Consider the following 24,487-nt stretch of genomic DNA (forward strand, 5'->3'; position numbering starts at 1 on the left):
ACCGTGTTCGATTCTCACCAGAACCTTTCACGTTTTCCTAATGTTTTTCTGTCAGAATTAGTGGACGCAATTATTTTTTTACTTTTTTAAACTTTAATAAAGGACACGTGATTAATGACGTAACGAGCTAAAACGTATTTAAACTGCGACAAATTGAACAGTCGTTCTCTTTCCTCTCCAGGCTGACGACCGACTGCACCTCCACAGCGCTGCAAGACGACCACAAGGTTTGACCAAGTTGCACGGTTTAACTTTCTTTTTTTTGCCTTTGCATTGCTAAATTGTGCACTTTTAACTTTTATTTCACCTTTTTAAGCTTTAAAACTCTTCCACGGTAAGTCGCCTGCAATATTAAACGTTACGATATTCGATTGAACTAACGCTCGTTTTGCAATTTTCTTTTCCTTTCCAGGGTGCAGAGAAGGTAAGTTGACCATCCGAACGTTTCAAGTTTCTTTTTTTCGTCTTTTTCGACCTCATTTTAACATTTTTTCGCGTTTTCAGCTTTTTAACGCTTCCACGGTAAGTCGCCCGCAATATTAAACGTCACAAAGTTCGATTAAACTAACTTGTTTTACTTTTTTTTTTTGTCTTTCTAGCACGCCGAGAAGCTAACTTGCACGCGTTTGAAAAACGCAACGTTGGTAAGTTAACGTTTAATCTTTGCATCGCTCATTTTTTTACATGAATTCGCGTTTTCAGGCCAATAAAGTCTATAAAGGTAAGTTTCCCGCCATTTTAAACGACGCTATGTTCGATTTTTTTCCCTCTCAGTGTGCCGAGAAGGTAAGTCGCCAGCGTTTTTTTATTTGCACAATTTAAGACAATCCGCTCTTACATTGTTGTAACTGTGTTCTTTCTGTCCACAGGTTTTGCATCGTAAAGTGACTGGCCAGATTGACTAAAAAAAAATGGCGGTCAGACTATTTTATAGTTTTTTTTTGGGGGGGGGTTAATGTGCTTACCAAAATTGACGTTGCTAACTATTCTGTCTTTTCAGCCTACCCGTGACGCTGCAGCCCACTGCCGAGGTGTCCAACTCGCCCCTGCTCTCCTCACTGAAGAGACAAAAGCACTCCTATGCATATTTTGCATTTCTTAAAACACAGTTTAATTTCGTTTCAGCACATGAAGTTGGCCTCAAAGTTGCTGTCATCCTCCTGGACAAAACTGAAGAAAGGTAAAGATGTTGAAAATGACTTGCATTCACGCTCGCTGACCTTTTTGTGTGTGTGTGTGTGTGTGTGTGTGTGTGTGTGTGTGTGTGTGTGTGTGTGTGTGTGTGTGTGTGTGCAGGTGAAGCGGCATTTTGACTTCATCCAGAGGAAAAAGATGACGGTGAAAAGGCCCCTTGCAGCGTCTGCTGGGGGGTGAGCACACTGCAAAAAAATAAAAATAGGAGACTGACATTTTTTTAACATATTTCTCCTTTGCAGGTTCTCACAAAGGGCCCACATCAAATCCACATTTAACATTCAGTACCTCTACTTTTTTTCTTTGTGCTCAGGTAGTGGCAGGAAAATCGCCCGAATGGGGAGCCACTCAGGGAAGACAGCAGAAAGGCTCCAGTGAAGTCTTTTTCACCAGTGACGCCTCTGTTAGAGAAAATAGACCTTTTTTTTTTGTGCAGAGAAGCTTCCAGTCGGTGCCATCGTGGAGTCGCCACCAAGACGCTGCGCCTGCTGAGCAAATGAAATGTTGCCTCACATTAAAATCAAACTGAATAAAAAATCTTGACTGGTGTATTGTATTGCAAACCTGCTGTTTGTGTTCCATTTTGTCCACTTTGAAGCCCTCAATTTTTTTATTTTTCCTTCCAACAGGATCGCCAGAGTTGGTGCTGTAATCTGAGTCTCGAGTTGTTGTTCTGAAAAAAAAATGAGAGGATGGTAAGGACATGGTATAAAAAAACTCAAATCACAATGGCTAACCTTTTTTTTAACCTTTTTTTGTGCATGTGTGCAGGTGAAGCTGCACCTTGACTTGATCCAGAGCTGCCTGAAAAACAAGACAACAGCAAATGGTGCCGTTGCAGCGTCTGCTGGGTTTGAGTACACTGCAAAACAAAATGGCTGACATCAACTTTTTTGGGGGGGGGGGGGGTAACATTTCCTTTTTTTTTTTTTTTTTTTTTTTTTTTTTGCAGGTTCCCACCAAAAGCATTTTGAGTGTCTCAGGACCGTCAAAAGTACATTGACCATTCTGTCATTTCAGCTCCTGTCCACAAGGCGGTGCTAAAGTATCCATTGACCCTGGAGAACCCAAATCTGCAAAGAAGGTGGACAGGCTCAACTAACCACTAATGATCGTTTTTTTTTAAATGAGATAAGATGCAAAAAAAAAATGTTTTTTTTTGACTTTGCAGAAAGGCTTCCAGTCAAAATGCCTGATCGTTTCCCTCACCAAAAGCCCAGACGAGCGATGTGGCGTCACCCTGCGCTGGTTAGTTTCAAATGACACTGCAAAACAAAATGGCTGACATCAACGTTTTTTGGGTAACATTTCTTTTCTTTCTTTTTTTTTTGCAGGTTCCCACCAAAAGCATTTTGAGTGTCTCAGGACCGTCAAAGGTACATTGACCATTCTGTCATTTTGTCATTTCAGCTCCTGTCCACAAGGCGGTGCTAAAGTATCCATTGACCCTGGAGAACCCAAATCTGCAAAGAAGGTGAACAGGCTCAACTAACCACTAATGATCGTTTTTTTTTTTTTTTTTTAATGAGATAAGATGCAAAAAATGTTTTTTTTTTTTTTCCTTTTTGACTTTGCAGAAAGGCTTCCAGTCAAAATGCCAGATCGTCTCCCTGACCAAAAGCCCAGACGAGCGATGTGGCGTCACCCTGCGCAGGTTGGTATCAGCACATTTCAAATGATGAATTGTTACTGCATGAGAAGTGGACTTGAGACTCGCCAATCTTATTTTTGTCTTAGGTCAGTGCGTTGCTGCCACACGTTGACTTCAGCAGGCAACGAAAAGCAATTACAACTTTTTAGGTCAGTATATTTTTTAAACACCTTTTTGTATTTTTTTTAGCTTTTTTTAATCTTTGTCTGCACAAGAACTTGACTTGCGTTTAACTCACCCATGTCTTTCTCCTTAGGTCAACAACCGGAGCTGTCTGACATTCTTCGCACCAGCCGACCACTTGACCATCAGCCGACTACTTTGCCACCAAGCAACGACCAGACTGCCATCCGCCGACCACTTGGGCACCAAGCAACGAACAGACGTCCATCCGACTTGTAACTTATTCCTCTGCAAATGTAATAAAGTTTGATTGCAACGAACACTTGAACTCTCACCTTTATTCTTAACATTCTAACTTTAAAAAAACAAACTTAACAAAAAAAAAATTCTAAAATATTTTTCTAAACTTTTTTCTAAAATTTTATTTCTAAATTTTTTTTCAAAAAAATTTTTTTCAAATTTTTTTTTCTAAAATTTTTTTTTTCAAAATTTTTTTCAAAAAAATTTTTTTTTCAAAATTTTTTTTTCAAAATTTTTTTTTCAAAATTTTTTTTCAAAAAATTTTTTTTTAAAATTTTTTTTTCAAAATTTTTTTTTCTAAAAAAAAAAATTCCCAGGGTGAAAATGCTGGGGAAGTGGGCGTGGCCTATCTGGAATCGCTGCCAGTGATTGGCTGATGCTGATGAAAGTGGGTGGAGCATGATGACAAAGGCCTCCTATTGGCGGAGGGGTGGGCGTGGCTATGCAAATGAGGTGCCATCTGATTGGCCAGCATGAATTAGGGCGGGGCTATGCAAATTTTGACCAATCAGAGCGCCCGGTTAAGGAAAAGTGGGCGTGGTTATGCAAATGAGGCGAATTTGATTGGTTATGCAAATGAGGGTCTTGATCCTGATTGGTGGATTTGGAATTGGGTGGGGTTTAGGGCGGGATTTGGGCGGGCATTCGGCAGTTTTCCATTTTTTTTCTAAGTCCCACTTGTTTCTTCAACTTTTTTCTAAGTCCCACTTGAAAGCTAAGGGAAAAGGTGCACTTTGGCCACTCCAGGCATTGATTTCACTCTTCTGATGGCTTTACATGCAGCATTTGTCAATTTTTTTGTCTAATTCCCACCTGAATCTTGCACTTAGAGTGATTTCAGCACGACTCCAGTCCTCAAGTCTTCAGTCTTTGAAAGGTCTGAGGCTGCAGTGACCATGACGCTTGAAAGCTTTTGAGTGAGTTGAGCATGGATTTCATCATAAAAGGCAAAGACGAATTCAATAATTTAAGTTGAACCATTTATTGGATAAAAAAAGCAAACATGAAAGCATTTTAACAGTCAGTGTTTATGCGGGGCAGTTCAAGTTGCACACACACAAACACCGACAGCCCAAAGACTCTTGCATGTGCTTGACCAGCTCATGTGAAATGTCACTTAGACACACCAAAGGTGGACATGAGAACGTCCGACTTCTCTCACTGAGACCAAAACTAAGTGGCGTGTACTTCACACTGTCGTGCAGTACACGGAGCACGAGTTAAAGTCAAGTGAGATCCATCGGGCGCACTCACATCCACATTTTGGTGAAAAGTGACATCACACATGAACTTTTCAAGCACAACACACAGTTTAACACTCACATGTGTCCAAATGCAGGTCACCGTCCCTTCCGCATGTCCTCAGAGTCCATCGGCTGCACTTGCCCAGATGCCTCTTCAATCTGTTCAAGCAGAAAAAAGAAAACAAAAGTGGTAAGTCACACACTTTAGTCTAAAAAATAAATTAAATGCATATTTTTTTAATCAAAATCATTATTGGTAAAGACTCTAACTTTGACTTTGAAACCGTCCATTTCTAAATGTGCTCATAAGAGCTTCTGGGCACATTTGGAGATGGACGGTTGCAAGGTCAAAGTTGGCCTCTTTACAACTAATGACTCAAATAAAAAAGAAGTAATAATAACTTATGTCACAAGACAAGTACAACACACTGTTTAACACTCACATGTGTCCAAATGCAGGTCAGCGTCCCTTCCGCATGTCCTCACAGTCTGTCGGCTGCACTTGTCCAGATGCCTCTTCAATCTGTTCAAACAGAAAAAAAAAACAAAAGTGGTAAATCACGCTTTTTAGTGACTCCACACAGTGATTTCATTGTTTCTGTAGGCTTCACATGCAGTATTTGTCAATTTTTTCTAAGTCCAACTCGTTTCTTGAGATTTTTCCCTAAGTCCCACTTGAAAGTTAAGGTGAGAAGTGCACTTCTGTCTCTCAGACAGTGCGTTCACTATTCCGATGGCTTTCACATGCAGCATTTGTCAAAAAAAATTCAAATCTCATGTTAGAGATGCACTTCACTCAGTTGAGGCATTGATTTCACTGATCCTGTGGACTTCACATACAGCATTTTTCGAAATGTTTCTAAGTCCGACTTGAATGTTAAGGGGAGAGGTGCACTTCTATCACTCCAGACAGTGGTTTCATGTGACTTGGGCAACGCAGCATTTGTCAAAATTTTTCTAAGTCCCACTCGTTTCTTCAAAATTGTTCCAAGTCCCACCTGAATCTTACACTTAGAGTGATTTTGGCACTTCAGTCACTCCAGACAGTGGTTTCAAGTGCCTTGGCCAATGCAGCATTTGTCCAAAAAATTCTAAGTCCCACTAGATTGTTCTGATTTTTTCTAAGTCCCACTTGAAAGTTAAGGTGAGAAGTCCACTTCTGTCCCTCAGACAGTCGTTTCACTGTTCCGATGGCTTTCACATGCAGCATTTGTCAATACTCTTCAAAGTCCCACTCGAATCTTCAGGATAGAGGTGCACTTCTGTCATTCCTGGCAGTGGTTACACTGTTCTGATAGCTTTCACATGCAGAATTATTCTAAGTCCCACTCGAATCTCAGGGTAGGGGTGCTCTTCAGTCACTCCAGGCAGCGGGTCCACTGTTCCCGTGGGCTTCACGTGACTTGAGCAATGCAGCATTTGTCAAAAAATGTCTAAAGTCCCACTAGTTTCTTCAAAAAAATTCTAAGTCCACATCCGTTTCTCAATTTTTGTCTAAGTCCCACTTGATGTCACTGTTCAGATGGCTTTCACATGCAGCATGTGTCAAAAATTTTCTAAGTCCCACTCGTTTCTTGAGATTTTTTCTAAGTCCCACCTGAATCTTGTACTTAGAGTGATTTCGGGCACTTCAGTCACTCCAAATAGTGGTTTCAAGTGACTTGGTCAATGCAGCATTTAGCAAAATTTTTCAAAGTCCCACTAGTTTCTTCAAAAATTTTTTCTAAGTCCCACTTGATGTCACTGTTCAGATCTTTCACATGCAGCATGTGTCAAAAATTTTCTAAGTCCACTCGTTTTCTCAATTTTTGTACTTAGAGTCCCACTTCACGCCATATGGAGGGTTTACTGTTCCTGTGGCTTTCACATGGAGCATTTATCAAAATGTTTCTAAGTCCCACTTGAATCTTCAAGCGGGAGGTGCACTTTTGTCGGTCCAGACAGTGGTTTCAAGTGACTTGGTCAATGCAGCATTTACCAAAATTTTTCTAAGTCCCACTCGTTTCTTCAAAAATTTTCTAAGTCTCACTCATTTCTTGAGATTTTTTCTAAGTCCCTCCTGAATCTTGTACTTAGAGTGATTTCGGCACATCAGTCACGCCATACGGAGGGTTTACTGTTCCTGTGGCTTTCACATGGAGCATTTATCAAAATGTTTCTAAGTCCCACTTGAATCTTCAAGCGGGAGGTGCACTTTTGTCGGTCCAGACAGTGGTTTCAAGTGACTTGGTCAATGCAGCATTTACCAAAATTTTTCTAAGTCCCACTCGTTTCTTCAAAAATTTTCTAAGTCTCACTCATTTCTTGAGATTTTTTCTAAGTCCCTCCTGAATCTTGTACTTAGAGTGATTTCGGCACATCAGTCACGCCATACGGAGGGTTTACTGTTCCTGTGGCTTTCACATGGAGCATTTATCAAAATGTTTCTAAGTCCCACTTGAATCTTCAAGCGGGAGGTGCACTTTTGTCGGTCCAGACAGTGGTTTCAAGTGACTTGGTCAATGCAGCATTTACCAAAATTTTTCTAAGTCCCACTCGTTTCTTCAAAAATTTTCTAAGTCTCACTCATTTCTTGAGATTTTTTCTAAGTCCCACCTGAATCTTGTACTTAGAGTGATTTCGGGCACTTCAGTCACTTCAGACAGTGGTTTCAAGTGACTTGGCCAATGCAGCATTTACCAAAATATTTCTAAGTCCCACTCGTTTCTTCAAAATTTTTCTAAGTCCCACTCATTTCTTGAGATTTTTTTCTAAGTCCCACCTGAATGTTGCACTTAGAGTAATTTCGTCACGACTCCAGTCCTCAAGTCTTCCGCCTTTTAAAAGTCTTAGGCTGCAGTGACCATGACGCTTGAAACACTGAGTGAGTTGAGTATGGATTTCGTCATAAAAGCCAAATACTAATTCAATAATTCAAATGGAACTATTTATTGGATAGAAAAGCTAACATGACAACGTGGGAGCATCCGACTTCTCTCACTGAGACACTAACTAAGTGGCGTGTACTTTACTATGTGTGCTTCACACTGTCGTGCAGTACACGGAGCACAATTTGAAGTCGAGTGAGAGCCATCGGACGCACTCATCTGTACCTCCTCTTCAAGCACATTTCAGCACCATTCACTACTCACATGTGTGCGAATGCAGGTCAGCGTCTCTTCTGAATGTCCCCTGACCCTTGCAGCGGTACCTTTGGCTCAGTCGCCTCTTCAATCTGTTTAAATAAAAAAGGGGTTTAGTCACACTCAGTGTATGAAAAAAAAAATCCCAATCTAAGTCATTATTTGTAAAGAGTCCAACTTTTACTTTCAGACTGTCCATTTCCAAATGTGCCCACATGAGCAGGTGCGACTTAGAAAAATGTTGATAAGTCTTGGTTTGAAAATAAAAGTTGGCCTCTTTACAAATAATGACTCAGATAAAAAAAAGACTTCTCACTGAAACAAAAATTAAGTGCCCTATACAGTGATCCCTTGCAACTTTTTTTTATTAATGGCATGCAAACACTGCAAACAAAGCAGAATAAATCAAATAACACTGGCTTTGAACAGCTCATGGAGCATTCTGCTTCTACGAAACGGGCCATGTCAGTTTATAAAAATGTTCTTGTTAAAAAAAAGAGTGCCAACAACTATCGACAACAATGTTCTTCTCTCGGAGAAAGACTCCTTCAGTAGAAAAAGACGCTACAGCGCAGCGGAGTCAGGACGAATAGGCGCAGCAGCAAAATATTGTTTTACAACACCGTTCTTTAAACTATTAAAACTCATCATTGACAGTACAACCGTGTCCCCCTGCCTTAAGGTAAATATCCTGGGTGTCATCCTCGATAGCTCACTATCTTTTCACTCCTATATAAATAACATAAATTGGTCTGCATATTTCCACCTCCGTAATATCAATCGTATCCGTCCCTCGCTCACCCCTCACTCCGCTGCTATCCTTATCCACAGTCTTGTCACCTCCCGCATCAATTATTGTAACTCACTTCTCTTTGGTGTCAATCAGAAATGTCTCCATAAACTCCAACTAGTACAAAATTCTTCAGCCCGGATCATCACTAGAACCCCCTCTTAAACATTGAATCAAATTCAAAATACTTCTGTTTACATTCAAAGCCATCCATAACCTTGCCCCTCCCTATCTGTCTGACCTGCTTCAAATCTCCGTTCCCTCTCGGTCCCTCAGATCCTCATCCTCCCTTCACCTCTATGTGCCCTCTGCCCGTCTCACCACGATGGGATGCAGAGCTTTTAGCCGCTCTGCTCCCAAACTCTGGAATTCACTTCCACCCAACATGCGTAATATTGACTCCCTCCCTATTTTCAAGTCCCACCTCATCTGTTTAAAATTGCTTTCAATGTCTAGTTCAATCTACAATTTTATTATTTATCATTTTACTTATAGTTTTATTGTTGTGTGCTTTGTCTTATTGTTTTATTGTAAAGTGTCCTTGGGTGTTTTGAAAGGCGCTTCAAATTAAATGTATTATTATAAAAAAAGAGCTTTTATTTTTTGTTTCATTCTGCAGTATGTACAGTTTTGCATTGTGTTAAAAAAAAGCTGACTACATTGTACTTCGCGGATTTCACCTATTGCGGGCTATTTTTGGAACATATCTCCTGCGATAAAGGAGGGTTCACTGTATTGCACTCTTAAATTAATTTGAGAGACAGGCAGGCTCCCTCTTGTGGTCCAAAATGACATCAGACATGAACTCATCAAGTACAACACACTGTTTAAAACTCACATGTATAAATGCAGGTCGGCGTCCCTTCTGCATGTCTTCAAAAGTCTTTCGGTTGCACTTTTTACCAGATGCCTCTTTAATCTGTTCAAGCAAAAACACAAAACATAAGTGGTCAGTCACACTCAGTGTATGAACAAAAGTATTTTATTTAAATCAGAGTATTTATTGGTAAAGAGCCCAACTTCTACTTTCAAATCGTACATTTCTAAATGTGTCCACGCGAGCACATCGGAATGTTGAAGAAACGAGTGGGACTTTTTTTTTTTTTGGTTTTGGTTTGAAAATAAAAGTTGGCCTCTTTACAAATCATTACACATATAAAATAAATAAAGAAAGAAAACAATAAGACATCTCACTGAAAAAAAACTAATTCCCCTGTATTGTCTTCTTCTTTTCCTTTGGGTTTTTCCCTTCAAGGGGTCGCCACAGCGAATCAGTAACCTCCATCTTCAGAGGTATGATACGCATGTTTGTTTTGGCCAAACTTTTTATTGCACACTTGTATATTAAGAGACAGGCAGGCTCCCCCTTGTGGTCCAAAGTGACACCACACATGAAATCAAGCACAACACGCTGTTTAATACTCACGTGTCCAAATGCAAATCGGCGTCCCTTCCGCATGTCCTCAGAGTCTGTCAGCTGCACTTGCTTCTTCAATCTGTTCAAACAGAAAAAAAAACTAAAGTGGTAAATCACACTCTTTAGTGAATAAAAACGTTGAATTTTTAATCTAAGTCATTATTAGTAAAGAGGACGACTAATTTCCAACCTATCAATTTCCAAATATGCCCACTTGTACACTTGTATATTAAGAGACGGGCAGGCTCCCCCTTGTGGTCCAAAGTGACACCACACATGAAATCTTCAAGCACAACACACCGTTTAACACTCACGTGTCCAAATGCAAGACGGCGTCCCTTCCGCATGTCCTCAGAGTCTGTCAGCTGGACTTTATCCCACATGCTTCTTAAATCTGTGCAAACAGAAAAAAACAAAAGTGGTAAATCACACTCTTTAGTGAATAAAAAGTTGTATTTTTAATCTGAGTCATTATTTGTAAAGAGGCCGAGTAATTTCCAAATGTGCCTACATGAGCATGTCCGACTTCTCTCACTGAAACAAAATCTAAGTGCCCTGTACTCCACACATGATGACACACACGTTTTTAAATGACATTGAAGCGGGCCAAGTTCATCATATGTGTAAGAGCGCATCTATGCTCATAGACACATTATTAAACTAACTTGGTTCACCTCCATGTTAAAAACATATTCCAGAAAAGCACGATGATGCTCGGGTTGTCACTGTTTGTACACATGCAGAAGTTCAAATCGAGCAGACTCAGCGCCACCTTGCGGTGCATTGTGACATCTGCTCTTCAAGCACACTGCACCGCTCACTACTCACGTGTCCCAATGCTGGTCGGCGTCTTCTGAATGATAATTCGGGGCTGGCAGCGGTACCTTTGGCCCAGTCGCCTCTTCAATCTGGTCAAGTAGGAAAAAAACAGAAGTCGTAAGTCGTTTGTCTCTAAAAGTTTTAATTTTTGAGTCGTTTTACACACACGCGTAATCGATCTTTCTGAGCTTTCTCTCCACACACAAAGTACATTAAACTACTAAAATATGAAAAATAGTTGAACTGAGGGCGACTCGGGGGCGTGTCGGTTAATCTTTGGGTGTTGCTTTTAAGAGCACTGCCAGTTTCTTCGTAAGTCATCGAACACAAATTCAAGGCGCCACGTATCTTAGTTATGCTCATAAAGTCGCTACATAAACAAATTCACGGATAAACGGCAGATCGTCAGTTTAAAAGGTTTAAATGACTTACTCAGGACTTGGTTTGTTGACACCGGAAATACTTGCTCGTAGAAGCGGATGTGTTGACGCTTTTTTTTGCCGCCGCTGCTTCTTCTTCTACTACTCTTTCTTCGTCATTTTCGTGGTGCATTGGCTCTAAACTGCGCATATCGCCCTCTATCGCCCAGGAAGCCACAAAGCCATTTGGCAACCGAAATCGAATTTTCAGTGTCAGGCTGGAGCCGACACACACACACACACACACACACACACACACACACACACACACTCGACATATATATTCACATTAATAATGATAATAATAATCATAATAGATTGTTTTTTTATTTGACAGGCGGGCTGGCTCAGCACAATGAATTGCACATGCATTAAGAAATGCATATGTTGACAGTCAGTCCATACCCATTTAATTTGTTCTGTTTATGAACAGAACAAATTAAAGTATGAACATACGTTTATTCACGACAACAGTGAAACAACAGCACAGTAGAGTGGATGTCCTGCATGAACACCCAAGAATATGAACAGCATCCATGTGTGACAACACAATCAACAAATTGCAACAATAGTAGAATGTTTAATGCATATATCTGTTTGTTGGTTTCTTACCAGGTTGAGGAATCCCCGTTCGAAGGAGGTGATCGATGCCATTTCTCCCTCGTCTCTCCCCCTCTTGGTCTCCCCCTCCCTCCCTGTGCTCTGCAACTTGAAGGAACTCCGCCACCCGGTGTTAAAATGCCTGAAATGACAACTCCAAACGAAATGAATGCAATCATTCAGACCGAACCTCAATGAGGGTGGACCAACCTGTGTGTGTGTGTGTGTGTGTGGGGGGGGGGGGGGGGGGGGGGGGGGGAGCAAAAAACACCAACGGGTGTGCAGTCTGGAGTTTGTTTAAAAAAACCTTACTATACATGTTTTTTTTGGGGGGAGGGGGGGGAGCAAAAAACACCTCACTGTACATGTTTTTTTTTTTTTTTTTTTTTGGGGGGGGGTCTTACCATACAGGTTTATTTTTGGGGGGTGGAGGATGGGGGTGAATAAAACACTATAAATGTATTTTGCGCCCATGTTGGACTTCAGAAAGGTCGGCAATAAAAGTCAACCAAGTTTTACCTGAGAACTGGGTCGTGCGTTGACTTCCTGGCACAGAAACGCGAGCTTCAATTCCAGGTACAGGCGGTCTGTGAGCACAGCAAGTTCTTGGAATCTGAGGAGAGATTTTTTTTAATATTATAGAACAAAATTAAACTCTGAAACTGGTACCTGTGGCTGACTGGATAAGGCGACAGAGTGTGCAGTGCAGAGATGCCGGGTTCAAAGCCAGCTATGGAAACTTGTTCTTTTGTTCTAACAATGCGCTTCACAGATGCATATAATGAGTCTAAACTTATGTGAATCGCTGGCTCGGTGGCCAATGGATTTGGGTGCCTGACTCCCAGTATTGAAGTGCAGGGTTCAATTCCAGCTCTGGAAACCCATTCTTTTGTTCCAACATTGCCTTCGCAGAAGCATATCATGAGACTAAACTGGTTTGAATTTGTGGCTCGGTGGCCAATGGCTTTGTGCACCTGCCTTTCAGTATTGAAGTGCAGGGTTCAATTCCAGGCTCGGTCCACTTGTGTGGACCCTGCATTTTGACATGCTTATTTTGTTCGAATGTTGAACTTAAAAAAAAGGACATAAGCAAACAAGAAGAAAATTCAATTGGGGACCCATGGTCCGCCGGGCAGGGCGTTGACTTGCCAACCTGGAAAGCGCTGGCTCGATCCCAGCGACAGGTGCTCCTCCGGAGACCCGAGGGGAGTCGGCGAGCGAGCCGGGACGTTGACTTCAGGGTGAGCAGCGTCAAGGCGAGCGAGCGAAGCGAGCGAGCTGCGTCATCGGGATCAGGGTCAAGGCGAGCGAGCGAGCTGCGTTCAGTGTGTCATGCGCGAGCGAAGCGAGCGCTGGCTCTCGGCGCGTAGCGCCGAGAGCGTGTTGGTGTTTTACTAAGTGTGAAAGTGACAGCGGATGATAAATATATGTGTTTCAGGCGAAATCAGCCTTCCTCCCATGGTCCAGTGGTTAATGTGGTGACTTCCCAGTGCAGAGGTGAAGGGTTCAAGGCCAGGCAGGTGCAACATGGAAAAAGTCATTGTGAGAACGGGCAATAAAAACTAAATACTTGGTTTTGTGCTGAGAAAAAAGCCATGCGAGTGGTCAACATCTTACCAAACCTCTGCAGCGAACTTTGATGAGTCACCTCGTGCCAACCTTCCTCTGCTTGCTTGTGGCGGGGAGGTGGAGTCTGTATCAGTTGTCCCATCCATTTCATCCAGGCCTGTTTTATATAAAAAAAAATAAAGCAAATGTAGAAGCACACATCAGAAGAAACCACAGAGTATGATCTCAATTCAATGTATTACTAATTTTCATTATTATTTCTTTTTGTCATTGTTTAAAAGAAGATATGACAGTTTTTCCTTCAAAAAGATGACCACCTTAATTGTAGACGACATGGTTGGGGGGTCTCGTGGTCTGAATAAGTCCGAACAGGTTGCAGATGAGGGAGTCTTGCAAAACAACAATAACTTCACAATCAACATTTGTCATACGATATTACAAATTGATTAGACTGTATTGATCAATACAATGAATAAGCTCCATTTTACTGGCATATCTTTAAATCCGTAAAATGTAGGTTCCTTTTCCACAAGGCTAATGACGAATTCAGCTGAAATACAAGCAAGCAACTATCACTTCCACTGTAGGGAAGTCCCAGACCCCAAAACAGCTAACTTCGAACTTGAAAGTGCAACAAGTAAACACTAGCCGGAGCAATGTTAGCTTTATCGCGCTAGCTCAATTGTTCTACGCGGTAGTCACACCTAAATCTTTGTCACCGATTCCAAGATGGTCGTCGCGCTGCGTGCACACTTTGGACCCCACACATAAACTCTCGAGCTGGGAGAGTTCGTCGACGTCTGTCATCCTTGTTGTTTACGCACTTGGTCGGAACAGAAGCTAACCACCTATGCTAACACATCACAACACAGGTGAACAACTTCCGCTTCCGCCACGGGCGGAAATACGTTTGCCAATAAAATGTGTAGTAGCAAATAAAACCCCAAGCCAAAACAAGGGGTCGTTTCGGTTTTAGTTGGCCGTGAAATTCACAGATCGGAGAATTATCGTTAATATCGGACGAATTAAACATTAGGAGTTTAGGTTCACATTTTAAAGTGGAAAAAAATCAGCGCATGCGCAAACGCTCTCTCCTATCAACGCGAGAACACTTGTGTACTTAAAATTTTGATCTTATTGGATACTTCATATGTACCTTTTCCCCATAGTAAACAGCGAATCGTTATATTCGCATTAAATTGTGTAATAATATGTCCTTGCGCATTATTACGCCAATAAAATAGTATTTGCGATTTGATGACGTAATACCGGAAGTTCATGACAGTTGTGGCGACGTGGAATATTTTGCTAGCATCAATTCGACATCGTACGTCCGCCGCTCGTCAGCCAGTTTCGACACGATGATCAAGAAGTTTGACAAGAAGGACGAAGAGTCTGGTAAGTGTTTCTAAACGTGGTTGTTTGGCCTCGTAGTGGCGATTATGATCTCTGTGTTTGATCACTTTGGAAGCTCGCAGATTGGCCTGCTCACGAAAAACTAGCCTGGAAGCTACTACGAGAAATCGGGGTGAATAAATGTTGCAAGGTGAACTAAAGTGACACTGGTGTTTTTATTTTGCACATGTTGTAAATAAATGCGGGTATTATTATATTTTACGGTGACACTAGCAATATATTGGCGTGCCTTTAGGATCGGTCGGTATTATATGTATCATGTTATTTATTTATTTTTGTTCTTTTGACTTGTTTTTATACTTTCATTCCTTTCATGACTTTGCTGCTGTGAAATGTAAATTTTTCCTTTGCGAGACTAATAAAGGCAAATCCAATCGATAACGAAAGAATGTCAGCAATAATGTGGAAGTATTGCCTAATCAAATCATAAATGCTATAAATTATTGTTAAAGCTCGAGATTTGTCAATGGCGTCTATATGCGTGTCTTTTTCTTTCAGGAAGTGGCTCAAACCCTTTCCAGCATCTGGAGAAGAGTGCAGTTTTGCAAGAGGTGCGTTTCCAAAAGATTTTTTTTAAATACTAAGATTATCAAAATAGTCCTATGGATGTGAATGACCCTCATTGTGCCAACAGGCTCGCATCTTCAACGAGACACCCATCAACCCACGACGATGCCTTCACATTCTGACCAAGATTATTTACCTTCTCAACCAGGTAGCATTGAATTATTTATTTATTTTAATATGTGACCCCCTTGCCTCACGTTTTTATTTATTTTAGGGTGAACACTTTGGGACGACGGAAGCCACCGAGGGGTTCTTTGCCATGACCAGGCTCTTCCAATCCAATGACGTAAGTTCAAACAGTCAATTTTAAAGTGTTAACTTTAAAATAAGAATTCAATTTTGTGTTGTTAGCAAACACTGAGGAGGATGTGCTACTTGACCATCAAGGAAATGGCTAACATCTCCGAGGACGTCATTATTGTCACCAGCAGGTTCAGAAAAGTTTTACGACTACGTTAAATTGGTTTTGCGTTTCATCAATAACGTTGACACTGTGATTGTACAGCCTGACTAAAGACATGACTGGCAAGGACGACGTGTACAGGGGACCGGCGATCCGAGCCCTGTGCAGGATCACAGACGTAAGTTGTCTATGAAAAAAAAGTTATGATTTTAAACTAAATTTAAGAAAAAAAAGAAAATAATGATGACTGTACGTTTTTCAGACCACCATGCTGCAGGCCATTGAGAGATACATGAAGCAGGCCATCGTCGATAAGGTCCCGAGTGTTTCTAGCTCAGCTTTGGTGTCGTCACTGGTGAGTTGTTTTTAATTTTCATGTAATTTTTTTCTTCACATTTCTGGTTTAATTTTTTATGTACTAAAATAAGTTTGCTTGACAGCACATGGTGAAAATGAGCTACGACGTGGTTAAACGCTGGGTGAACGAAGCACAGGAAGCAGCTTCTAGCGATAACATTATGGTTCAGGTGGGAACACGTGACATTGGTGACAAATTAAATACCAAAAAAAGTTTTGCGCTTACCTGAATATTCCCCGCAGTATCACGCTTTGGGCCTCTTGTACCATCTGAGGAAGAACGACCGTCTGGCAGTCACCAAGATGCTCAACAAGTTCACCAAGTCGGGCCTCAAGTCGCCGTTCGCCTACTGCATGCTCATCCGCATCGCCAGCAAGCTTCTGGATGAGACGGAAGGAGGGTAAGAAGCGGACATTTTGTAACTGTCGGACATTTTAAAACAGTTTTTAAAACAGTCGGACATTTTAAAACAGTCGGGCATTTAAAAATAGTCAGCTTAAGTGCTTCATGATTGTGAGATTTGTTTTTTTTTTTTGGGGGCGGGCAGTCACGACAGCCCCTTGTTTGACTTCATCGAGAGCTGCCTGCGCAACAAGAACGAGATGGTCGTATACGAGGCCGCCTCGGCGATCGTGCACATGCCCAATTGCACGGCCAGGGAGTTGGCGCCTGCTGTATCAGGTAGGTTAGCGCAGAAAAACAAAAATGGCTGACCTGGAGCTAAATTATTATGCTGATATTTTTTTGGGAAGTCCTTCAGCTCTTCTGCAGTTCCCCCAAAGCTGCGCTGAGATACGCGGCGGTCAGGACCCTCAACAAGGTAACTTTTCACGCCGTCTCTGGATTTGACGAACTGCAAGTGACGTTTGGTTGTCGTCAAGGTGGCCATGAAGCACCCGTCGGCGGTCACGGCGTGCAACCTGGATCTGGAGAACCTGATCACCGACTCCAACCGTAGCATCGCCACCTTAGCCATCACCACCTTGCTGAAAACGGGGAGCGAAAGCAGCGTGGATCGACTCATGAAGCAGATCTCGTCGTTCGTTTCGGAGATCTCCGATGAGTTCAAGGTGAGGCGTCCGGCGAAGGGTGGCGATGCTCACGATTGATCCGAGGCATCGTTTTGAGTGATTGATTGCGTTTCTAGGTGGTTGTGGTGCAGGCTATCAGCGCTCTGTGTCAAAAATATCCAAGGAAGCACAGTGTCATGATGAACTTCCTATCCAACATGCTGAGGGATGACGTAAGTAGGCAACAAACGACTGCTAAAATCACATCATGTATTCTTTCTCATCTGCATCGAACAGTTAACTCATTCACTGCCAGACGATCTGCGAAAATGTGTCCAGTCCAGTGCCAGGGTTTTTGTCATTGTCGCTCAAATTCCAGGACCCACAGAATATTGAGTTTGAGGACGACATAAACATTGAACTCAGCATATGAAACATGAGACTCTCTAAATTCATCAGAAAAGTTAGTTAATTCCTAAGTTATATGGGTGTGGAGTTATCTGAGCTTGAAATGAGGGCAGCTGTCCAAAATAAAATGCAATATTGGTTTATATAGCGCTTTAACAACAGCTGAAGCTGGAAATAAGCGCTAATATGGACAAAAGGAAAATGCTGCTCTTTTGTGGAAGGGGGAAAAAAAAAAAAAAAAAACACACACAGCCAGAGGTCTGACCAGCGCTTTATCGTCACCCAAGCATGAAAAAAAAAAAAAATCTGCAATGACGCTCTACGTCATATTTTCAATTCCCGAGTAAATTCGTGAATGGCAGTGAATGAATTAAAAAGCGCTCACCTGCATATTTTTATTTTTTTTTGTCCAAGGGCGGCTTTGACTACAAACGGGCCATCGTGGATTGCATCATCAGCATCATCGAGGAGAACCCCGAGAGCAAAGAAACGGGTCTGGCGCACCTGTGCGAGTTCATCGAGGATTGCGAGCACACGGTGTTGGCGACCAAGATTTTGCACCTGCTGGGCAAAGAAGGCCCGCGCACCCCGCAGCCGTCCAAGTACATCCGCTTCATTTTTAATCGGGTGGTGCTGGAGAGCGAGGCCGTGCGAGCAGGTTCACCGCGTTTCTCGGCGTCTGTGGAATAGAAAAAAACACGTCTTGAGACTTTTTTTTTGTCCTCTCTTCTGATATTAGCTGCGGTTAGCGCCTTGGCTAAATTCGGAGCTCAGAACGATGACCTGCTGCCAAGTGTTTTGGTTCTCATGCAGAGGTATTTTTCTATTATTTTTTAAACTCATTCACTGCAATTGAAAATGGTTACATGGAGTGCCATTCCTGAATTTTATTTATTTTTTTGGGCGGGGGGTACCGATAAAGCGCTATCATACCTCCGGCAATGCTTTTCCCTTCCACCATTTGCCTTTTGTCCATGTTAGCGCTTTGTTACAGCTTCTAGCTGTTGTTAAAGTGCTATATAAATCAATATTTCTATTGCATTTTGTACAGCCACCCTCCATTTCAAGCTCATATAACTCCAGACCCATATAACTTAGGAATTATCTAGCATCTAAGGTTTCTAACGCTGAATTGAATGTTTACGTCGTCCTCAAACTCAATATTCTGTGGGTCCTGCAATTTGAATGAAAATGACAATAACCCTGGCACTGGAGCGGACAACTTTTTTGCACATCACCCGGCAGTGAATGAGTTAAAACTGATAACCGCCAGGCGTGATCTAAACGTCCGTTTATCACCAGGTGCATGATGGACAGCGACGACGAAGTGCGCGACAGGGCTACATTCTACATGAACGTGCTGCAGCAGAAGCAGAAGGCGCTCAACGCCGCCTACATTTTCAACGGTGAGATGAATTCGCATGCTAACTAGTTAGCATCTTAAGGGGAGGTTATGAGGAGTTTCTAGTTTTTGGTCCACCCACTTTAGTCAAAAAAATATAAAAGGAAAGTGACTTTTTTTGGTAATACTTGACTTTAAAAAGTACAGTATACACCTATTTTTTTGGAATTTATAAAAGCTTGTGCTATTATGGAGTTTAACTTAAGCGTTATGACATTTCAGGGGAAAAAAAAATAATCTACCTGTTGCTTAATTCATAAAGATTTAATCTTAAAAAAAGATTTGTCGATTCAAATTATGGATCGATCAGCCTTACTTTGGGTTCCTTCTCAATATTTCTCTCTGGTTGTTCACTTCAGGCTTGTCAGTATCCATCCCCGGGCTGGAGAAGTCGCTCCACCAGTACACGCTGGATCCATCGGAGAAGCCGTTTGATATGAAGACGGTTCCTCTCGCCACTGCGCCGATTACAGAACATAAAACAGGTCGGTGGATTACTATTCTCAGGTTGAAATGATTTATATAAGCCGTATTGTATTTTGTACATCTGCCTCCATTTCAAGGTTAGATAACTCCAGATCCAGATAACTTAGGAATGAACTCTCTTTTTTTCCTGATGAAAGAAGAGTCTAAAGTTTTTCTACGCTGCATTGAATGTTTATGTCGTCCTAAAACTTAATATTTTGTCGGACCAGGAATTTAAGTGAGAATGACAAAAACCCTGGCATTGGAGTAGACACGTTTTTGTACATTATCTGGCAGTGACGGAGTTAAACGTGGCCTTTTCCCCCCTGTTCAGAAATCACTCAAGTGGCGACCAGCAAGCTCCCAGAGAAGTTAGCTCCTTCCCGCCAGGATATCTATCAAGGTAAGATGTCCTCACCTGACTGAAAATCAGAATTGATTTGACGTGATTGGAATGTCCTCTGCTCTCAGAGCAACTGGCCGCCATCCCAGAGTTCCAAGGCCTCGGCCCGCTTTTCAAATCGGCCGAGCCCGTTCAGCTGACGGAAGCCGAGACGGAATACGTGGTGCGCTGCATCAAACACACCTTCGCCAGGCACATGGTCTTCCAATTCGACTGCACCAACACGCTCAACGACCAACTTCTGCAGAAGGTTCCGGATGATAAAGTTCATCACGTCAAGGATTCATCACCTGTCACTCATACCGCTCGGTGGTCCGTCATCTCAGGTTGTGGTGCAAATGGAGCCGTCGGAATCCTACGAGGTTCTTCACCACATTCCTGCCGCCAGCCTCCCGTATAGCCAACCGGGCTCCTGCTACACGCTCGTTCGTCTGCCTGATGACGACCCGACAGCCGGTGAGCTGCGCCTATTTTCGGATTGGTCGCCCACCGTCATGATAGATTCAAACGACCATTTTTGTTGGCAGTTTCGTGTACGTTCAGCTGCACGATGAAGTACCTGGTCCGAGATTGCGACCCCAACACGGGAGAGCCAGACGACGACGGTTACGAGGACGAATACGTGGTGAGTTGTCATAGCAGCGTTGACCAATCCGTTTTCGGTTCTTGGTTTTCATTCGTTTTGATCTTCTGTAGCTTGAGGACCTGGAAGTGACGGTGGCGGATCATATCCAGAAGGTCCTGAAGCCAAACTTTGGAGCAGCCTGGGAAGAAGTAGGAGACGAGTTTGAGAAGGAGGAGACGTTTGCGCTGGCGTCCGTTCGCACTTTAGACGGTAGGCCCGTCGCCGCGGTGATGATTCCCGATTATATATTTTTTTCATCCAATTTGGTGGCGGTGTTCCAACAGAGGCGGTGAAGAACATAGTCAGCTTCCTCGGAATGCAGCCTTGCGAGCGCTCGGATAAAGTCCCTGAAAACAAAAACTCGCACATCCTTTTCCTCGCTGGTGAGTTTCAATTGGGGACAAAAATAGGACATATATAAGACAACATTTGCCATGTTAGCAATTTGCTATATAAAGCAATATGTATTATATTGTATTTTGTACATCTGCCCCCATTTCAGCCTCACATAACTCTAGACCCATATAACTTGGGAATTAACTCTTCTTTCTAATGAAAGAAGATATTTAAGGTTTGTAAACACTGTATTGAATGTTTATATAGTCCTAAAGGTCAATATTCTGTGGGTCCTGCAATTTGAGTGACAATGAGAAAAACCGTGGCAGTGAATGAGTGAAAGACTTACCCGTATTTTGTTTTTTCTGTGATTTCACAGGTGTGTTCCGGGGAGGTCACGACACGCTCGTCCGCGCTCGCCTCGCGCTGGCCGACGGCGTCACCATGCAGGTGACGGTCCGCAGCGACGAAGAAACGGTGGTCGACGTGATCCTGGCGTCTGTGGGCTAAAAGCCCGATCTCGATCGCTTTCTAACTTTGTTTTACTGTTAGCAATCTGCTACTTAATAATCATCTGGAAGAGAAATAAAGTGATTACAACTGACCTTTTTTGTTGTAGAAAATTATTTATTTGATCATCAAGCTCTCCGAGTATCGGTTAAGTTCAAAACGAGTGGATAAAGTTAAAGTAAGCCTTGAGGAAGCCCGTCGGATCTTCCAACTGCGGGTAATGTCCGACGTGCTCGTCCAAGACGCTGACGGTCGACCTCGGCACCAGCTGCCTGTGGGAACATTCACAGCGTGGATGTCATCTTACTTACCAACAACGGCGGCAAAGACGAAAGGCGCTCACTGGTAAAGCCGGATGAAATGAGGGTGCGGGTTAACCGGGTCGAGCGGGCCGTAGATCAGGTGCACTGGAAGATGAGGTTGTCATTAAAACAGGGGTAGGGGGGTCAACCTGAAGGACTCTTGATTGTGTGTGATGCAACTTACGCGGCGCAAAGGTGGACGTGAGCGCACCGACCCACCGCGCCCGGTGTTTTATTCTTTGGTTGATGAACTGGAGAATACTGACAGATAAAATAAATGCTGGGTTATAAAATATAAATCGCGGTGCGGGATCCTATGAAGGTGGAGGCATTTTGTAGTGACAAAATTCACAAGGCAATAAGTGAATATTGTATTACAAATTGCCATGCACTGTTTAAACTTGCAAACACCCTTGAAATTAAAATAAAATGTGTTTGTTTTAATTTTTAAGTTATTTAAGCAAACCAAATAACCTCACAAAACATGCTAATGGATGGCTAATATAGTACAAAATAGTAAAATAGGGAAAAAAAGACTGTAAATTACATGCAGTTATGAGTGTCTATTTAATGTAGAGCTATATTATACTGCCGCCTTGTGGACAATGTATGAAGTGTATATTTTATTATATTAATTCCATTTGTTTTTTTAATAAAACATAACTATACCTGACAATATTTTTTTCCTTACACACCTGTCCAACACCAGGTTGCCATCATTGTAGCGCAGACCGATCCACATGTCCCAGAACTCTGCATCGGTCGGCTGCGTGTATGGCCCGAAAACCTCCCCGATCCTGCATTCGAAGAAGAGCAGTTAGGAACATTTAAAAAATAAATACATAAATAAATAAAAAATATAATGATGACCCTTTCTGGAAGATCATGTAGTTGGTGAACCGCATGAGAACGGGAGCCAGGAATGTGGAGTCCTTGAGTAGCTTTCGGGAGACAAAATGGATCTTCAAATCGCAACCATGGTGGTGTCAATGGAAGATTTTGAACATGCGAGCGGTGGGACTGACCATCTGCAGCAGACGAGGGTGATGGGCTTCTGGAAACAAACCTGTGGAGGGCACGAAATCAGACACGGCAACTCCTAAAATGGGAGAACGTACTGCAAAAATAATCACCTCCATTTGAGAGACATAGGCTGTTGATGTTCAGGTGACCTGTGCGGTTTTGGTCACTCCTGTCCAAACAAGAAAACAATCAATTGGAAAACTGTTGGTCAATTTCCAGACTGCACAAAAGCGGCGCTACTAAAACGATGCAGATCTTAACGTCCACCTGTAGAGCAGCTCCAGCGCCACCGTGTCACCGTAGTCATGTGACATCAAGTTGATGCGCTGGTTGGCCAGACCCAAGTGCGCCACAAGCGCCTCCACCACGCTGGCCTGCTCGAAAATGGAGTACCTATGCGGTCGCTGAACCCAGGAAACCGATCGATTATGTTCAGTTTTGATTGATTTGATGAATTCACACGGACACAAGATGCTCACCGGCTTGTCACTGAAACCAAAGCCCAGGAAGTCCAGTGCAATAACACGGTTGAAACGTTGGGTGAGTGGCTCCCAAATCTGGTACCAAAGAACGGGGCGAGAGTAGACACATAAATGTCTATTAACAAATTAAAATCATAATTTGCTTCTGGAATATGCTTATGTTGCCGTGTCGCTCTGACTTTGTGCCAGTCGTAGCTGGAGGTGGGAAAGCCGTGGAGGAGAAGAACGACGTCGGAGCTTCCCAAGGCACCGTGAGAGTCTGTTTGCAGAAGATATGTTACACCTGATGTATATACCCTGCAGTTTATAACTGTAAATTCAGCGCAAAAGTACTCAAAGGGGAATTACTGCGACTGTGCAGTTCAATATTTATTTTATGTGCAGTAGAACAAATGCACTGGTTTTTAAGTGTACTCAGATGGTTACATTTGATGTATTTACAACATTCTAAATGAAATATTTTTATCGCCATTTCATGGAACATGTGTGCATGTTGAGCACCTCTGTAAAAAATCTCGTTTCCTCTGAAATTGAAGCCTCTGCCGGCGTTGTGCCACTTGAGCAAAGTAGTCGACAGCTGAGGCGGCGGGATGTGCAGGTAGACAGCCAGCAGAGGGATGCACATCAAGCCGACGTGGAGCCACCATTCTTTCATCGTGGACTGCTCAGATCATCTCAATAAAAACAACCGAAGAAATAAACAACACGACCCTCAGTCAAATTTCCGACATTTTGTTTCAATTAATTTTCTATGGAGAGTAAATGCTACGTTAGCATTAGCGAAAGTCGTGAAATATCGTCAAACCGTTGCCACACTTTATAAAATACACAACACATAGTAAAATACAGAGTATAAAAGGGTATAATTACTCACTCAAAAGGAATTCACTTGAAGACCTTCGAACTGTGTTTCGCCTTCATAGCGACAACGAAAGACCTGTCACTCGATTTATGCCTCTTTTATAACTCCGAAGTTCACAATTATGCATATATGGGCAAATGTCTTGGAGCAAAATTCTTTAAAAAATATTTTAAACACTATTAATGCTGTTTTGTAGTCATATATTCCTAAACAACAGTAATGAATTGTTAGTAAAGAGTGCGTCTTATTCTACTATAGATCGACGTTGCCAACAAAGTCGAGAAAGAAACGATTGGGGCTATACTGCCGTCTGGCGGACAAATTAGGTAATTACGTGTAAATAAACTAGTAGTCTGCAATGTGGTTGGTTTTATTGATTTAAAAGGTTAAAAAATGTTTTTTTTTATGCGGAATTATAATGTGTAATATTTATAATAGCGTCACCTTTGTTTTCTCAGGACTCAACCCGATCATGTCTTATATTTTCTGTATTTGGTTCAACTGTTATCCTTCAAAATTTCTGTATTTGCTTAAACTGTTATGCTTAATGTTATAATGCTATCATTTTTCCAACACCAAGGAGTACTATAACAATTTCATTATGGACTAGAAAGATAAAACATATTATTTTTCTTTCGTAAGAGAAAAATGATGGTTTAAAAAAATT

At 42.2% G+C, this 24,487-nt stretch overlaps 3 protein-coding genes and 2 long non-coding RNA genes across 30 annotated transcripts; 3 read left to right on the forward strand and 2 right to left on the reverse strand.

The window, feature by feature from the left end:
* The first annotated feature begins 6 nt into the window (after positions 1-6).
* On the forward strand, positions 7-1,645 carry LOC148881621 (uncharacterized). The gene is made up of 5 exons (XR_016113708.1): positions 7-424; positions 505-522; positions 600-1,180; positions 1,297-1,370; positions 1,508-1,645. It is a non-coding gene; the product is annotated as an uncharacterized LOC148881621 (long non-coding RNA).
* On the reverse strand, positions 1,268-14,141 carry LOC148881622 (uncharacterized). Of its 20 annotated transcripts, none has more exons than XR_016113694.1 (20): positions 13,953-14,140; positions 13,566-13,637; positions 13,297-13,405; positions 12,199-12,292; positions 11,692-11,821; positions 11,093-11,238; positions 10,670-10,749; positions 10,156-10,235; positions 9,851-9,920; positions 9,263-9,343; positions 7,644-7,726; positions 4,956-5,035; positions 4,592-4,671; positions 3,084-3,256; positions 2,404-2,459; positions 2,155-2,267; positions 1,932-2,056; positions 1,759-1,867; positions 1,483-1,682; positions 1,268-1,379 (listed from the first exon to the last, which is right to left on the reverse strand). It is a non-coding gene; the product is annotated as an uncharacterized LOC148881622 (long non-coding RNA). The 20 variants fall into 20 exon arrangements; XR_016113690.1 differs by having other exon boundaries at positions 11,093-11,297; XR_016113691.1 differs by adding an exon at positions 2,537-2,657 and having other exon boundaries at positions 11,093-11,821.
* LOC148881623 (uncharacterized) lies at positions 1,751-3,239 on the forward strand. 4 transcript variants are annotated; one of them, XR_016113687.1, is made up of 8 exons: positions 1,751-1,889; positions 1,966-2,045; positions 2,147-2,278; positions 2,366-2,495; positions 2,605-2,668; positions 2,772-2,848; positions 2,932-2,994; positions 3,102-3,239. XR_016113687.1 is itself a non-coding variant. In XM_088989014.1 (8 exons), the coding sequence occupies exons 1-8, from the start codon at positions 1,887-1,889 to the stop codon at positions 3,121-3,123; spliced, it is 450 nt and encodes a 149-aa protein (XP_088845140.1). In that variant the 5' UTR covers positions 1,751-1,886; the 3' UTR covers positions 3,124-3,239. The 4 variants fall into 4 exon arrangements, 2 of the variants coding, with proteins under 2 accessions (XP_088845140.1, XP_088845142.1); XR_016113686.1 differs by having other exon boundaries at positions 2,366-2,442; positions 2,529-2,668; XM_088989014.1 differs by having other exon boundaries at positions 2,215-2,278; positions 2,366-2,442.
* Positions 14,142-14,462: 321 nt separating the features above from the next.
* Positions 14,463-21,245, forward strand: copg2 (coat protein complex I subunit gamma 2). 2 transcript variants are annotated; one of them, XM_088989043.1, is made up of 24 exons: positions 14,463-14,646; positions 15,163-15,215; positions 15,299-15,379; positions 15,446-15,517; positions 15,583-15,662; positions 15,737-15,812; positions 15,897-15,989; positions 16,075-16,161; positions 16,235-16,392; positions 16,540-16,673; positions 16,745-16,812; positions 16,874-17,062; positions 17,140-17,235; positions 17,825-18,068; positions 18,150-18,225; positions 18,713-18,816; positions 19,172-19,297; positions 19,612-19,680; positions 19,749-19,930; positions 20,007-20,136; positions 20,208-20,305; positions 20,377-20,515; positions 20,590-20,688; positions 21,021-21,245. In XM_088989043.1, exons 1-24 carry the CDS (start codon positions 14,610-14,612, stop codon positions 21,149-21,151), a joined length of 2,622 nt encoding a protein of 873 aa, XP_088845169.1. In that variant the 5' UTR covers positions 14,463-14,609; the 3' UTR covers positions 21,152-21,245. The 2 variants fall into 2 exon arrangements, with proteins under 2 accessions (XP_088845169.1, XP_088845170.1); XM_088989044.1 differs by lacking the exon at positions 14,463-14,646 and adding an exon at positions 14,770-14,794.
* mest (mesoderm specific transcript) lies at positions 21,225-24,071 on the reverse strand. 3 transcript variants are annotated; one of them, XM_088989046.1, is made up of 12 exons: positions 23,833-24,071; positions 23,460-23,632; positions 23,138-23,217; positions 22,956-23,033; positions 22,744-22,850; positions 22,587-22,645; positions 22,479-22,519; positions 22,324-22,394; positions 22,149-22,250; positions 21,638-21,714; positions 21,495-21,558; positions 21,225-21,423 (listed from the first exon to the last, which is right to left on the reverse strand). In XM_088989046.1, the coding sequence occupies exons 2-12, from the start codon at positions 23,611-23,613 to the stop codon at positions 21,306-21,308; spliced, it is 951 nt and encodes a 316-aa protein (XP_088845172.1). In that variant the 5' UTR covers positions 23,614-23,632; positions 23,833-24,071; the 3' UTR covers positions 21,225-21,305. The 3 variants fall into 3 exon arrangements, with proteins under 3 accessions (XP_088845172.1, XP_088845173.1, XP_088845171.1); XM_088989045.1 differs by having other exon boundaries at positions 21,229-21,423; positions 22,744-22,880; XM_088989047.1 differs by lacking the exon at positions 23,833-24,071 and having other exon boundaries at positions 21,227-21,423; positions 22,744-22,880; positions 23,460-23,628.
* Positions 24,072-24,487: the final 416 nt, after the last annotated feature.

This window comes from Hippocampus bargibanti, linkage group LG22 (genome assembly GCF_051943395.1).
Source record: "Hippocampus bargibanti isolate YZ-2025 linkage group LG22, ASM5194339v1, whole genome shotgun sequence".
In the NCBI taxonomy this organism is placed as follows: domain Eukaryota; kingdom Metazoa; phylum Chordata; class Actinopteri; order Syngnathiformes; family Syngnathidae; genus Hippocampus; species Hippocampus bargibanti.

Coding starts and splice junctions, on each gene's coding strand:
- mest (XM_088989047.1), bottom strand. CDS start 23,613: ATGAAAGAATGGTGGCTCCACGTCGGCTTGATGTGCATCCCTCTGCTG. Junction 22,395..22,478: donor ACCCTCGTCTGCTGCAGATG/GTCAGTCCCACC, acceptor GTCTCCCGAAAG/CTACTCAAGGACTCCACATT. Junction 21,424..21,494: donor CATTTCATCCGGCTTTACCA/GTGAGCGCCTTT, acceptor ATGTTCCCACAG/GCAGCTGGTGCCGAGGTCGA.
- LOC148881623 (XM_088989014.1), top strand. Junction 2,443..2,604: donor TGTGGCGTCACCCTGCGCTG/GTTAGTTTCAAA, acceptor TTGTCATTTCAG/CTCCTGTCCACAAGGCGGTG. Junction 2,849..2,931: donor TGTGGCGTCACCCTGCGCAG/GTTGGTATCAGC, acceptor TTTTTGTCTTAG/GTCAGTGCGTTGCTGCCACA.
- copg2 (XM_088989043.1), top strand. CDS start 14,610: ATGATCAAGAAGTTTGACAAGAAGGACGAAGAGTCTG. Junction 15,663..15,736: donor GTCATTATTGTCACCAGCAG/GTTCAGAAAAGT, acceptor GTGATTGTACAG/CCTGACTAAAGACATGACTG. Junction 16,162..16,234: donor GCGATAACATTATGGTTCAG/GTGGGAACACGT, acceptor TATTCCCCGCAG/TATCACGCTTTGGGCCTCTT.